Genomic DNA, 13,782 nt, shown 5'->3' on the forward strand with positions numbered 1-13,782 from the left:
TTTTCTGAATTAGAGGTAGCTGAGATGGGAGATGTTTTAACGAGTGGTGAGAGGACCAGATGAGACAATGTACTTGGATGCACTTTGTGACCTATTAAGAGTTGCAGTTATTGGACCTCTTGGGACTAAAAGCCCGATTGTACCTATCACAGAGCCTGCTGCTAGGCAACCTCACATCATTATCTCACACATTTGCCAAAGTGTGTTCCACGGAACACTTTCGTGAATGCCTTCAAAAAACTGAAGAGGCAAAATTAAGTAACAATGCACTTTCCCATTTTAAATCAATCAAGTACCTTTTAATGGACATCAGAACTTCTAGTCTACATAAAAACCAACATTGGATCGTTATGATTTCAGGGGGAAAATAGAAATGTTACCTTTTTGTTTGTTAATTTAGCTGTATGTAAAATTCTAGTAGGCTTTTTGAAATCTCTCCAATACTACCTTCATGAGCAATTAGAAGTCTGCTGACCTGGTCCTCATTTCCAAAGGCACTGAAAGAACTCCTGACAGCTAAATACTAAGGCTTTTATGGGCTTCATTCTCCTCCACCTCAGGGCAAAAGACTCTTGATTACCTCCGAGGCCTGGCTCCTCTCCTGAGTGTACAACCTCCTCTATTACAAAATGAGTTGATCATCTTTCCCCCATAATATTTCTGATTTCCTATTTTCTATTAAAGACAAGACCATATTTTCTGAGGCTAGAAGCCTGTGATCAGTTTTGACCTCCTCACTTCCTTCCCCCTATATCTAGTCAACGTCTGTATCAAAGGCTCTTGCATCTTCACTGCTCCTCCTTAGAAGAGATCCCCTCAGAGTCTCTCCTAACTCATCTTTCCCATACCTAGTGTATTTCATTCTTATTCCTCTGCTCAAACATCTTGTGGTTTCCTAGTAAGGCAAGGTACCTAAGGTATTTAAAGTCTACAACTGTGGACTCAGACTACGGTTCAATTTTATGTGCAACCACTCTTAGCACACATAAACAAACTGCTTCAGGCAGGCTGGGGCAGCCCCATTCCTTTAAACTCAGCTTACTTGTGCCTATCTCTGGCAATGCCATCTCTCCCTGCTTGACATGCCTTCCTTACCTATCCTTCCTGCCTTTTTAGTTCTTCAGTCGTTACTCTAACTGTATGATCTTTTTAACGTCCTATTTGCCAACCTCAGTTGGATATAATCTTGCCCTCTTCTGAGCAATGATACAATTTAATATATATTATTATATATTAATATAATATTATATATGAAGGCCTAATGTAATATATTAATAGTAAATAAATCCTGTAAATATTCTACTTGCCAGGACATTAATTCAACAAATATTTCTGAAGGCATGTTCTGTGTCAGGCAATGTGCTAATAGTCACATGTAAAATTAGAATAGTAATCTCTAGATATCACCAGTAGAAAACTGATAGTGTTTAATTTACTCTACTTAACCTTGTCTGAATAAAGGTCTATTGCTATATAAGTCTAGAGACCAGCAGTTCAGTATTAGGTTACTCAAAGAATAGGCATGAGGACAATATATTCATGCCTCCTATTATCATATAACTTGTTTTATAAATCTCTAGAAATAGTCTTTTACTTCCTCTAATTTTAACTCAAATAGGGCTAAACGTTTATCATTTAGCCAGTTACAATGGGACTTTTTTTTTATCTTAGTTTCAACTAAGATCCCACAAATATAATAACAAAATGATGACTTGTGAATGCAGTATTGACTCGAGTTAGAAATCTTTCACTTCAATTAGGTGTTCAATCACACCACCGAGTTATTTTCAGGATTGCAATCCAATATAGCTATAACTTAATCATTAACTTTGTAGTAAATTGACAGACCAAAAGCAGTGGTATATTACTGTTTTAAAAATCTAGATAAAGGGTAACCAATGACTAAGACACTTTCAGAGTTTATCTGACAATGTTCAGTAGAAGGAAATTTATGTCTAGACCAGGGGTCAGCAAGCTCTCTCTGTAAAAAAAAATTAGATTTGTGGGCTCTTGTCTCTGTGACAACTACTCAATTCTGCTCTTGTGGCATGAAAGCAGAGAGTACCAAACTGAGTGTGATACCCAGAAGACTTTATAAGGGCAGGTGGAGGCTGGATTTGGTGTGATGACCTCTGTTCTAGAAGAGCTGCATTGGTTTTCTGCAGAGACATACTTAATTCATCCAATACACTTAGCATGCATCAATTATATGCCTTACTCTTTTGGGGGACAAAGAATACAAAGAAGAACATGATGAATGAGAAAACTTTGGCTCATACTTGACAACTAGATCACTTATCATACACAAAGGGATAGAAGCAGAAGTAACTGAAAATTTCTATGGGATCATAGAGGAGAGAATAATTCCCTCCGCCTGGGAATGGAAAGGGATCCATGAAAGGAGGTGAGATTTAAGCTGGGCTCTGAAGAAGGACTAGACATTTCCTAGAATGGTAGGTAAGAATGTAAACGTGAAGACTAGTTTGTACTTGTGAGTACTGCTAAACCCCATTCTAGTTCATTTATTGATGAGCCAATGACTTGTAAGAACCACGTATATAAACACACAGAGGGAAATCAAGTTAACCATACTTCACCTTTGTGCTGCCTAGGTCTGCATAGTGAATTAGTCTCATAGAGCAAGGAACTCCAGGATTTTCCACAATGCTATTCTCCAAGTTGGGTTTTGAGAACAACAAAGCTAGATCCTACTCTGTGAATCTATACTGTATTGGAGCTTGAAATGTCATAAAATTGGAAGCATGTGATTTCCCTAATGTTTTAATGATACTGAGGTCCATCTTGGGAACTAGGTAGACAGAGTCCCTGAGGGACATGAAAGAGCTATAGGATTGGTGATGCTGCAGTGAAATAAGCATTCATCAGTCAGCCAGTCTAATGAGCATATTCCACACATACATCCAGGTAACTTTAATTTTTTGCTCATCCTGATTTATGAATCTAACAACCAGGAGAGTACAAAACATATGAATGATGTTGGTTATTATATCAGTTATACCTCCCAAAGTAAATAAAAAGTTAGCATTCTGGTTCTTTCTAAGTTGAACAGCATGAATCAGTCCCTCTGAACTTGATTAAATCTGGATGCATTATTGAGTTTCCAGACTTAGAATACTAAGGCCTAGAGTCTTGGCTCTCAAAACACTGACTTGATGAGAGTTTTTGAAGGTTTTCATTTTTTTGGAAGTAGGCCAAATTACAGTGCAAGTCCTTCAACAACTTGACAGCCACTTTTGATGAATTAGTGGGCTGGACATATTTTCTCTTGCTTCCACTAGCATTTTGTCCTCCCTAAGTATTTAATTTATATCTCAAAACTTCTAGAAGAGCTGTGCTTAGGACCAGTCTATGGAAGATAATTCCAGCAACTGACAAGCTCAGGAAGGGAAACCAGGAAAAATATCAGAAGTAAAGCTATGATGCTTATCAAGAGTTACAAAACAGAGTGAGCTCCCACAATCAACTGTATTTCTATGTTCACCACATATTTGTAGAAAGCTTACAATTTTGGATCTGATACAAGATAAATGAGTATAGACTTTTCAAAAATGCAGTGATTTACAATCATAGCTGCAATGTAGGAGTGTGCCCCATATCACTGCTGGCACTGGTTGGTGAGACTCTTGAAAGGTTTTGGCACTTTGATGGGTATCTAATTTACATGACAATCTCTCCATCATCTTTTTATATTTTAGACATAATGCAGATCTTCTCTTCAATGAATTGACAGTTTATTTCCTTAGCATATTTTTGGCTTTAAAAAAATTACTTGAAGCTATTTGTATATTAAAGTCTATTGATTAACTTTGTATATGTGGTCCTTTTATGCTTTTTATATACTGAAATGGAGACTATTTATATGATGGTTGCAGAGTTTAAAGAAAAAACAATAAAACAAACCTCCATTTCATTTGTCATCCCACCTCCACTGTAGTTTATACATATGAAGTCCCCGTATGTACTTCCCTATTTCTACTCCCTGACTTTCTCCCCACGTAACTAGCTTTGTCATACCCATTCATAACTTCAATATTATGTTTGTATCTTTAAGTAATCTGCTAGCTTTGTCTAGCTCTATATCAATAGAATCATATATATTAGTCTGTATTCACCTGTAATTTGCTTTTCAATGTCTTTTTCTAGAGATTCACCTTGTTGTAATGTTTCAGTGTGGTTTGTTCAATTTCCCTCCTGCACAGTTCATTATAGAAATATACTACAATTCGTTTACCTTTTCTACTGGTGATTATTCTAGTGATTACCAGTTTTTGGTTGTTCCCAGGTTTTACTATTACACAACAGGACTGCTATGGATATTCCTGTACATGATTCTTAGTAGACAAATGCAGGATTTCTTTTGGATATATAAACAGGTGAAGATTTGCTGGGTAGGCACATTTTCAAATTTACTAGGTAATGCCAAATGGTTTCTAAAGAGCTTGTGCCAATTTACACTTCCACCAGCAAATATCTGATTTATGGTTGTCTCACATATTCAACAGCATTTGGTAATATCAGATTATAATATTTTTGGCAATCTGGTAGGTATAAAATAGTATCTCATTTGGTGTATTTCATACTTTCCTGATTACTAATGGGGTTAAACAGCTTTTTGTAAATATTATAGGCATTTGATTTTCATTTTTTCATTTTCTATAAAGTGCCTGTTTAGGACATTACACATTTTCCTCCTGGATTATTTGTCTTTTTTTTTTTTTTAGGGCTTTATAGGAGTTATTTACACAATCTGGACACTAATCCTTTGTAAATTACATGAGCAGTAAATATCTTCTCTCAAGTTTTAGGGCTTCTTTATTGTGTCTTTTGAGAAATAGAACTTTCTAGTTTTACTTTACCCATCTTTTCCTTATGGTTTATGCTTTTTGCATCTTGTTTAAGAAAACCTTCCCTATTTGTTCTCCTATATACTTTTTAAAGTTTTATAGTTTTGTATTATCTAATTAAGTATTGAATCCTCCTTGAATGAATTTTTTACATGGTATATGTATATTATAATTTTTTAAAAATATGGATAACCAATTTTCCTAGAACAATTTATTAAAAACTATTCTTTCTCTACACATCTGCACATGCAACTGTCATAAAATGTATGTGTATATGAAACCTGCTTCTAAGCTCTTTATTTTGTGTTTATTTATATATCTCTATATAAACAAAATGCAGAATTAAATAATTCCAGGTATCAGGTAAGCAAGGCCCTCCACTTCAGTCTTCTTCAAGAGTTTCAGGTACTTTTGGCCTCTTTTTCTTTCTTATAAATTTAGAATCAGCCTGTCAAGTTCCACAAAACGTCTGTTGTTCTGAATCTCCAGTTAAGTATGGAGAGAAATGAGATTTCTTTCTTGCTTTTCAGTTTTTTTAAATGACAAAAGAATTTTACAGTGAACAAACATATGTCCACCCCCTAATTTCTATAACTTCCATTTTGCTACATTTTCCTTATCATATAACCATCCCTCTACTCATCTATTAATCCATTAATTTTTTTAATCCATTAATTTTTAATTGCATTTCAAAGTAAGTTGCAGACACTTCACTCTTATACTTACCATGGTAATGATTTTTACATATTTATTTTATATCATTTTTTTCAGATGTGAAAAATAATACAGCTGACTCTTGAACAACATGGGTTTGAACTGCATGGGTCCTCCTATACACACATTTTTTTTCAATAAATATACAGTCAGCCCTCTGTATCTTCAGGTTTTGCATCCGTGGATTCAACCAATCATGGATTAAAAACATTATTTTTGATCTGCAGTTGGGAATCTATGGATATGGAAGACCAACTGTATTCCTTATTCTATACTATTTTATATGAGAGATTTGAGCATTCACAACTTTGAGTGTCTGTGGGGAATCCTGGAACCAATCTTCATGGATACCAAGGGACAAATGTAGCTAAGTTTTTGGGAAGTGAAAAGTTATATGTGGATTTTCAACTGTGTGAGGGTCAGCACTCCTAGTCCACATCATTCAAGGGTTACTATATAACCCAATATACTTGATGACTTCAAAGGAACATGTCAGATGTGGCAGGAAGAGCATGAACCTATTCTTTTTTCATCTATGCATCATTTAACTTGTTTACACAGGAATTCATTACTTCTATAAATTAAAACATACTATTAAAAAGACAAAAGTGTACTGACACTGCTTTGAAATTCTGGTGTTAATTCTAGAAGCCTCTTATAAAAATTAATTCACTAATCTCCCTGCATTACCTTTATCAGAGCTTTCTACCACATTTGCAATATAAATCATTATTGTGAAAATTTCTCCTAAATAAAAACCAAACTAATAGGTTAATACCTATATCACTTTCATCCATATATATAAATATATATATTTTTCTATATGACTATGTTAGTGTTTATTGAAACTTGGCTGCTATTCCACAAAATCTCTAGAAGGCCTCCTGAATAACATCCTTCATTAGTAAACTTGTGGAGAGTTGAAGAGATAAAAATACTAACTAGGTAGGAAAAGATAAACATAAATAAATGGAAGAGGAATGTTCTCTTATCCCATAACATAAAAAAAGCAATATTAATTATTAGCTCTGAGGAGACAAAGAACTTAGGATTATGAGGAAAAAGGTTATTTTTATATTGCAGAAATCAAGGTGTTAATTAGACACAATGAAAGAAAAAAAATAAACAGTACCTTTTTCTTGAGATATTTTCTTGCTGGTGGCTTGATGATGGCAAGGAGATTCTTCCATTTCATGATCAGATTTTGAAGGAGAGGAGAGCGAAGTGTCTCCCCAAGTAGAGGAGGAAGGCTCCCTTTCTGAGTGCAGGGGTCCTTGAGATTCAGTTATCTGGTCAGACTTGGAGAAGGGCACACTGACAGCCTCGGAAGTGAGGGATGAAGCACCAGAATCTGATTCTGGAGAAGAAGTTCGCAAACCCTTGGGCAGAAGTGATTTGGTAATATGCATGTGGTTACAGAAACTGTTTGAAGGCTGTCGATATAAGATTATAAAGGAGGTTATGCCACTGAGCATCAGTTCCATGTAATACTTACTTTGAAATCAGATCGACCTTATTTTTGGTGAATCCCCATGAAAACCAATTTTATTTGTTGGTTTACAAATGAGACTCCATAGTTCACAACGACTCACCATATTACCATAGTAACTAACACAGACACCTAAGACATATTGGAACAATTATTTGTACATTCATTATTTCCTACTAGGTAGAACCAACTGCTGAATATCAAAAACACCATCATGAAATATGACAATGTAGATAATGCTCTTGGTTAGTTCACTGAATGAGTATAGAAAGAATTTGAATTACAATAATGTATTGAGTTGAGTAAAGATTTTGCAGACAAAAATGTGAACTATTCCAGCTATTTCAAATGAGGCCATAGAATCTGGTTGCAGAAAAATCAATAAACTGTAGGAATAAAGATAGAGCCCAACACTGTAATCAGGAAACGGTCAAGGGCGCTCACCTTTCGCTCTAGACTGTCCTCCCCGTCTGTTGAACTGACACTATCATAGAGCCTGGTCCTAGAGGGCCTCTGGCGTCGGTTCTTCACGGACAGCTGGGCTCGGGTTTTCAGGGCTTTCGAATCCAGGCGCTCTGTCTCTGGGACTGCTTCATTCAAATCTAAGAAAAGACCATTGCAAAATAATCAGGGAGAGAAACCTTTGGAGAGGATTGATAAAGAGACCACAGACACTGATAACAAAATCTTAGGGTTATCAGTAACACCAGGCAGGAAACCATGATGGCCTGTATAATATCCCACAGGTAACCAAAAAATACATTTAAAAAAGGGAGATCTAGGAGAAGTGTACAAAGCCTTAGGGAGAAAAACCGACACTAAAGGTGACCAAGGCAACAACAAAAATCTAACATCCAAAGACCATAAAACCTTCCTAAAACCTAATTATAAGAAGCACTGATTTGCATTTCCTTATTTATGTGTATGCATGCTAGAGTGTTTGATGAACAATATATAAGGGGGGAGGTCTATCAAAGTTGGGAGATCTTAGAAACTAAGGAAAAAAACCTAAGCAGGTCAGGTGTCAGGTCAAGCACAGGTAATAAAAGATGAGCATCAGTGTAAATTTTCTTTAGCAAAATTTACTCATAGGCTTTTATCTTTTTCCTTTTACCTTTTCAGAGTGGCAGTCATTAAATGAAACCATGCTGTTCAAGAAATTAATAATTAAGTACTTCTGGGTTTAAATTATTAAAATAAAGCAAATAATGGAGTTGCAAAAAATAAGTACTGATATTAATAGAATAAAACAATTTCTTACAGTAGCAGTACCCCAGGAAACTCCTTATCACAGTAAAGATAAAGTTGTACTCTGAATATATTATGTTACAAAACCAAAAACGAGTAAGCACCTCAGGTTGTACCTCCCTTATGTTTGGAAGTTAGCAATTGGCATGTGATTCTAACAAACATATTTTTCCTTAGGAGATACATCTGTTGACTGACAATATTTAAAGAAGATTTTGACTTCTCATTTCCCATATTTGAAAGAAAAGTGAATATTCAGAAAAGTCAAACCATTCAGCTCTATATAAAGGACAGCTAAATATTTTATAATTAGTAGTCTCTTTATGTTTTTATTTGTCAATAGATTAAAAAAAATCTCCTTTATCACTTTAATTTCCTTCTTCCAATAAAATCTAAACTTGCAGCTGCCCATTAAGAGTTCATCAATTTTGATAACTGGGGAGAATCAACCTTACAAGCTCTTGTTTACATATAAAACGTGGAAACACAAAACAGATGAAAGCAATAATAATATCACTAGATATACTGTCGTACATGCTTATCTGTTTCATATTTGGACTTTATGTTCTTTGACATGAAATCCTGTCACATACACCATCTCATGTGTCCTCACAACAGCTCCAAGGGTCAAAGCAGCCAAGTATGTTTTCCCTCTCCTGAGCTCAGAGAACTTGAGTAACGTGAGGTCATCTACATAGCTAGCTGATAAGCTGCCATGACCATTCTAGCTTTTGGACTCCCAGGCTACCACTCTCCAATTTAGTTAGTGTTGAACAAGATACAGAATAAGATTTTAAAGGCATCAGAGTCCAGTATTTTCCACTGTAAAATCACATTTGGTGTGACTGGAAATTCACTTCTAGGAAATTCGCTTCTCCAACAGGCTATATAAGGAACGTTACCATTAACCTTCCACATAGGTGTTAAGAGAGCATAAAAAAAGGGAAGATATTGAAAACTATAGGAAAAATGATTTCTTCTTTGGTTGGTTTAATAATAACTTTGGCTACTTGGTGGCAAAAAGACCTAAGGAGGAAGCTCATTCTACTTTTGTAAATATGGCTCCTCTTGCAATAGATTCCTGGCCGTGGTGGACCCAGCATAGCACTCAACTCCATCACTAGGTACTGAACAACAGAGCGAGGGAACAGGAGACCTACTTATTAGCAGGGTTTAGACTATAGAGAATTTATTCTGGGACTTCTGACTCCATTACTATTCGGTAATTTGCCAGGTCCTGGTGTCAGTCAATCCCCAAATGGCGATTTGGTGCATCTGCTTTAGTACCAGCTAGCACTGACTCGGTTCAACCCGCTGGAGGGCACACATGGAACTACCTCTTTCAAAGATGAAGCCAGCTGGAATCTGAAAAGCAGTGCCTTAAATCCATGATCCAAGTGGCCAAAAGCGTGGTACCCAATAAACAACTTTTGAGTGTCTGAAAACAAAGAACTCGGGGCCACTCTATAGTAGTGATTCATGGATTACAAATCAGTCATTTATATTCCAATTGAGAAAAAAAGTTTTAAAGTACAAAAACTGTAAAAATGGAATGCAGCTGATAACATTCACTTCAACAGCTCTCACACCAGAAGGAACTTGGAAGGAATGTTGCCCAGGAGATTCCACAAGTAACCACCCTCAACCCCCTTAGGAGTATTAGAGGAGATGAGTGAAATAGTAGGAAATGTGTATAGGACTTATGCTTCTGGGTACTGGAAGTGATCTGTCCGACCACTATAAGCTATCTTCTCTAGCATGTCATATAATTATCAGAATATTATAATTCAAAAGAACCAGAAAGATTCTAGCCCACCCTTCTTTCTCAGGAAAACTAAGGCTCAGAGGTTAGAAACTTCTCTACCAACTGTAACGCACAGTCAGTCTGTGGAAGAGTCTGCATAGAGTTCAGTTTCAGAAGCTTATCCTCCCAGAAGGTCTCTCTCAAGCCTGAAAGTAAACTTCACAGGTAATCTGCCTTCTTCAAGTCCTCCTTTCAGTCTTACTTTATGTTTCAAACAAAAATACATGTCCAGGGCTAACTTTGCAAATTCCCAGAAGTATATAGTGCTAGAAGAAAAAAAAAATATATATAGGGATTTCATTTGGCTTTATATTTACCCAAGAAATAAAATTCTTACATTGAAAAAAAAAAAAAAACTATGTCAAAATTTTGTGGATGGTGAGGTGGCAGGAGAAATCTGACGGGCTTAATGACTTAAGCTGTGTGCTACTAAATGTAAGGGCTCAGGTGGCCATGCTCACTCACTGCCATTCATTCTCTACAGAGATCGTAATCAATAGCACACCGTTGCTCTCATAAAGCCAAGGCTCTGGGTTCCTCCTCTGCCGCTTCTCTCCAGAGCACCTTGCTCTGTTGTCCATAAGAATTAGAGGGAATTTTCATTTTCCTTTCCCCTTTCTTCTCTATTCTTTCTTTCAGACCCTCCAGTCTCTGAAGTAGCCTTTTTCAGACTCAAATTCAACTAAAATACAAAAGAAGAGCGGACTCAAGTAAATCAATAAACAGAGAGAGAGAGAGAGAGATACAGAAAAGATATGAAGTTGCTGATGATAGAGCAGTTTTGAGTGGGTGGGACTCGGCTTCAAAATACCTGCATCTTAAGAATAGTCTTCTTATGGCTTTGAATTGGATCCTCCAAAGCAATTTAATGCATTTGAATATGATTTTAGCAACTGTTATGAAAAATGTTCTGTGAAATTAGGATGCTATATAACATATTTCACAGAGATCAGTTCCCTAAAGTAATTCTCTGAGTCATTCAGTTTTTTTCACCAGATTGACGTTATTTTTGACGTAAATGGAATGCTGCCCACGGATCAGACACAGACGGCGGTGGGGAAGCAGGGGAATGGAGCAGCATGACAATAGGGTCTGCTCCGCATTCTTACGTGCGTTATTCTCCTCAAAACAGTCAGACCTAGACCATCATGCTGCCTGGCTTGTGCTATTATCAATGGAAATGCTGAGCATAATGAGACACGGGGTGACATTTTTAAACTTGAACGTCATCTGCAATCAGTTACTGCAAATTCATAAAAGGTGGGCCCCTGGGGCTTTGGGTTCATATACACAGCATTCAGAGACAGGTTTAGGTATTGCACAGGGGCAGTGCAAAACAGTTACCTAGGGAGTAGCCCTGGAGTTAGTCTTCCTTGCATAGGACCCAGAACAGTGGCTCTGCCACTAAATTGAGTAATTGACCTAAACTCTCTGTCCTTCAGAATCCTCAATTGCAAAATTGGCATGGTAATAACATATCACAATAATAATTGCATTTTATGAGGACTAAAGGCATACAAAGATACATAAATGCTTAGAAGAATGACTGGTACATAATAATCACTCAGTAAATGTCTTTATCCACTGACAATGAAAAGGTTAGCAAGATATTCTTAAGTGCAAGTTGTATATTCTGTAAAGCAAGTTGCAGACAAGGGTCTTTATGGCTTATACAAAGACAGATGTAAAACTTGCACAAAACTTGACAGGCACTTCAGGTGGTTTGTTTTTTGAGTGAGAGGACAGATTTTGGCTTTAATGGTTTGCCAGAAAACAATCAGTAAGTATTGATTTCTCATTCATTTGGTTTGTTCATTAAAATTTTCCATAGTGATTTACTGGGAGTGTTCACCCATTAATTAGTACGATTCAGTAATATCTCATGGCCAAAATTATTTATCTGGGATTTAGAGTTATTAAAAATAATTTGTTCTGGAAAAAATGAAAATTGTGCAAGTTTACTGAAAACTTATATCTGAATTCAGAATAAAGAAAGTTTGGATCTACTCCAGAATTCTCCTCCACCCCAATTTAGAACTAAACGGTAGTATGGCATGGAATAATCACCTCATTGCTCTGAATCTAACGCTGTTTGTTGTATAAGACACTCCTGATATTACCAAGTATACCGGTTAATAATGCATATTTTGCAATCAAAGAAAACACAATAATTTCAAGAGAAACATCAAAAGTGCTTTATTCAAAGTAATGTCCGTCGCTAGCTACACATTTCCCCCATCTTTCAGGTAATTTGTGGATACCGTCCCAATAGAACTTTTCTTGTTTTGAGGCAGACCATTCAGAGACTCAATTTTTCACTTCTTCGTACATTTTGAAGTGCTACTCAGAAAGTGCATGTGCCGTCGATTGGAACAAGTGGTAATCTGAAGGAGCAAGGTCTGGTGAATACGGCAGGTGGGTTAATACTTCCCAGGCAAGATCTTTTAACATGTCTTTAACTGGTTTTGAAGTGTGTGATGGTGCACTATCATGAAGCAAAATTACTTTGCCGTGTCTTCTGGCACATTCTGGTCGTTTCACGATTAAAGCATGGTTCAAATTGATTATTTCTTGTCGGTAGCAATCAGTATTAATGGTTTCACCTGGTTTTAGAAGCTCATAATACACCACACCTTCCTGATCCCACCAAACACAGAGCATTGTCTTCTTTCCGAAGCGATTTGGCCTTGCAGTCGCTGTTGATGGGTGACCTGGATGAACCCATGATTTTGTGCATCCACTTTTTATCACCAGTCACAATTCGATGCAAAAAAGACTTTCTTTCGTACCGCTGAAGCATTTTTACTGATGACTTTTTACTGATGACTTTTCGGTTTTCCATTTGTCTTTCGTTCAGTTGATGTGGCACCCATTTTCCTTCCTTTAAAATCTTTCCCATTGCTTGTAAATGATCAGAAATTGTTTGCTGAGCAACGTTTAATCTTTCTGCAAGTTGTTTTTGAGTTTGACACGCATCTTCATCCAATAATGCTTGTAATTGTTGGTCTTTAAACTTTTTCGGTTGACCTGGACATTCTTTGTCTTTCATACCAAAATCATCATGTTTAAAGCTTTTAAACCAGGGTTCACACGTATCTTGAGATGGAGTATGTTCACCATATGCTTCCCAAAGTATACAATAACTTTCAGCAGCACTTTTCTTCAAAATAATGAATTAAAACTTCCTGCAAATGCTCTTTTTTTGGCAAGAAATTCGACATTTTTTAAGCGTAAAAATATCTATGATGTTAACACCTTCAGCAAATTTGACATAAGAAGTTTTAAAGCTTGCTGTCAATAAAACAAAATAGCATATATATCAAATCACATATATATCAACATATGTGTAACTCTATCTATTGAAAAAAATCCGCATTATTAACTGGTACACCTAGTATAGTGTAAGCACCCTCCCTTTCCTTTTAATGACTTTGCCTTTAATGTAGCCTGGCTTTAATCATGCCGTGAACTTTATTTTAAAACTAGAGGCCCGGTGCACGAAATTCGTTCACGGGGGGGGGGGGGGTGTGGGGGGTGTCCCTCAGCCCAGCCTGCACCCTCTCCAATCTGGGACCCCTCGAGGGATGTCCGACTGCCCATTTAGACCCAAGCCTACCAGGATCGGGCCTAAACGGGCAGTCGGACATCCCTCTCACAATTCA

At 36.6% G+C, this 13,782-nt stretch overlaps 1 protein-coding gene across 14 annotated transcripts in view; it reads right to left on the reverse strand.

The window, feature by feature from the left end:
- PPP1R9A (protein phosphatase 1 regulatory subunit 9A) overlaps positions 1-13,782 on the reverse strand; it is a 235,822-nt gene that overhangs the window by 22,846 nt on the left and 199,194 nt on the right. For 8 of the 14 annotated variants that reach the window (XM_079785695.1, XM_079785682.1, XM_079785689.1 and 5 more), the window contains 2 exons: positions 7,513-7,670; positions 6,712-7,012 (listed from right to left, as the gene is read on the reverse strand). In XM_079785695.1, coding sequence (XP_079641821.1) covers positions 6,712-7,012; positions 7,513-7,670 — 459 coding nt within the window. The remainder of the gene's footprint in view (positions 1-6,711; positions 7,013-7,512; positions 7,671-13,782) is intronic. The other 6 variants (XM_079785693.1, XM_079785694.1, XM_079785684.1 and 3 more) reach the window with 2 other exon arrangements.

Source organism: Cnephaeus nilssonii, assembly GCF_951640355.1.
Source record: "Cnephaeus nilssonii genome assembly, chromosome: 12".
NCBI classification, from domain to species: domain Eukaryota; kingdom Metazoa; phylum Chordata; class Mammalia; order Chiroptera; family Vespertilionidae; genus Cnephaeus; species Cnephaeus nilssonii.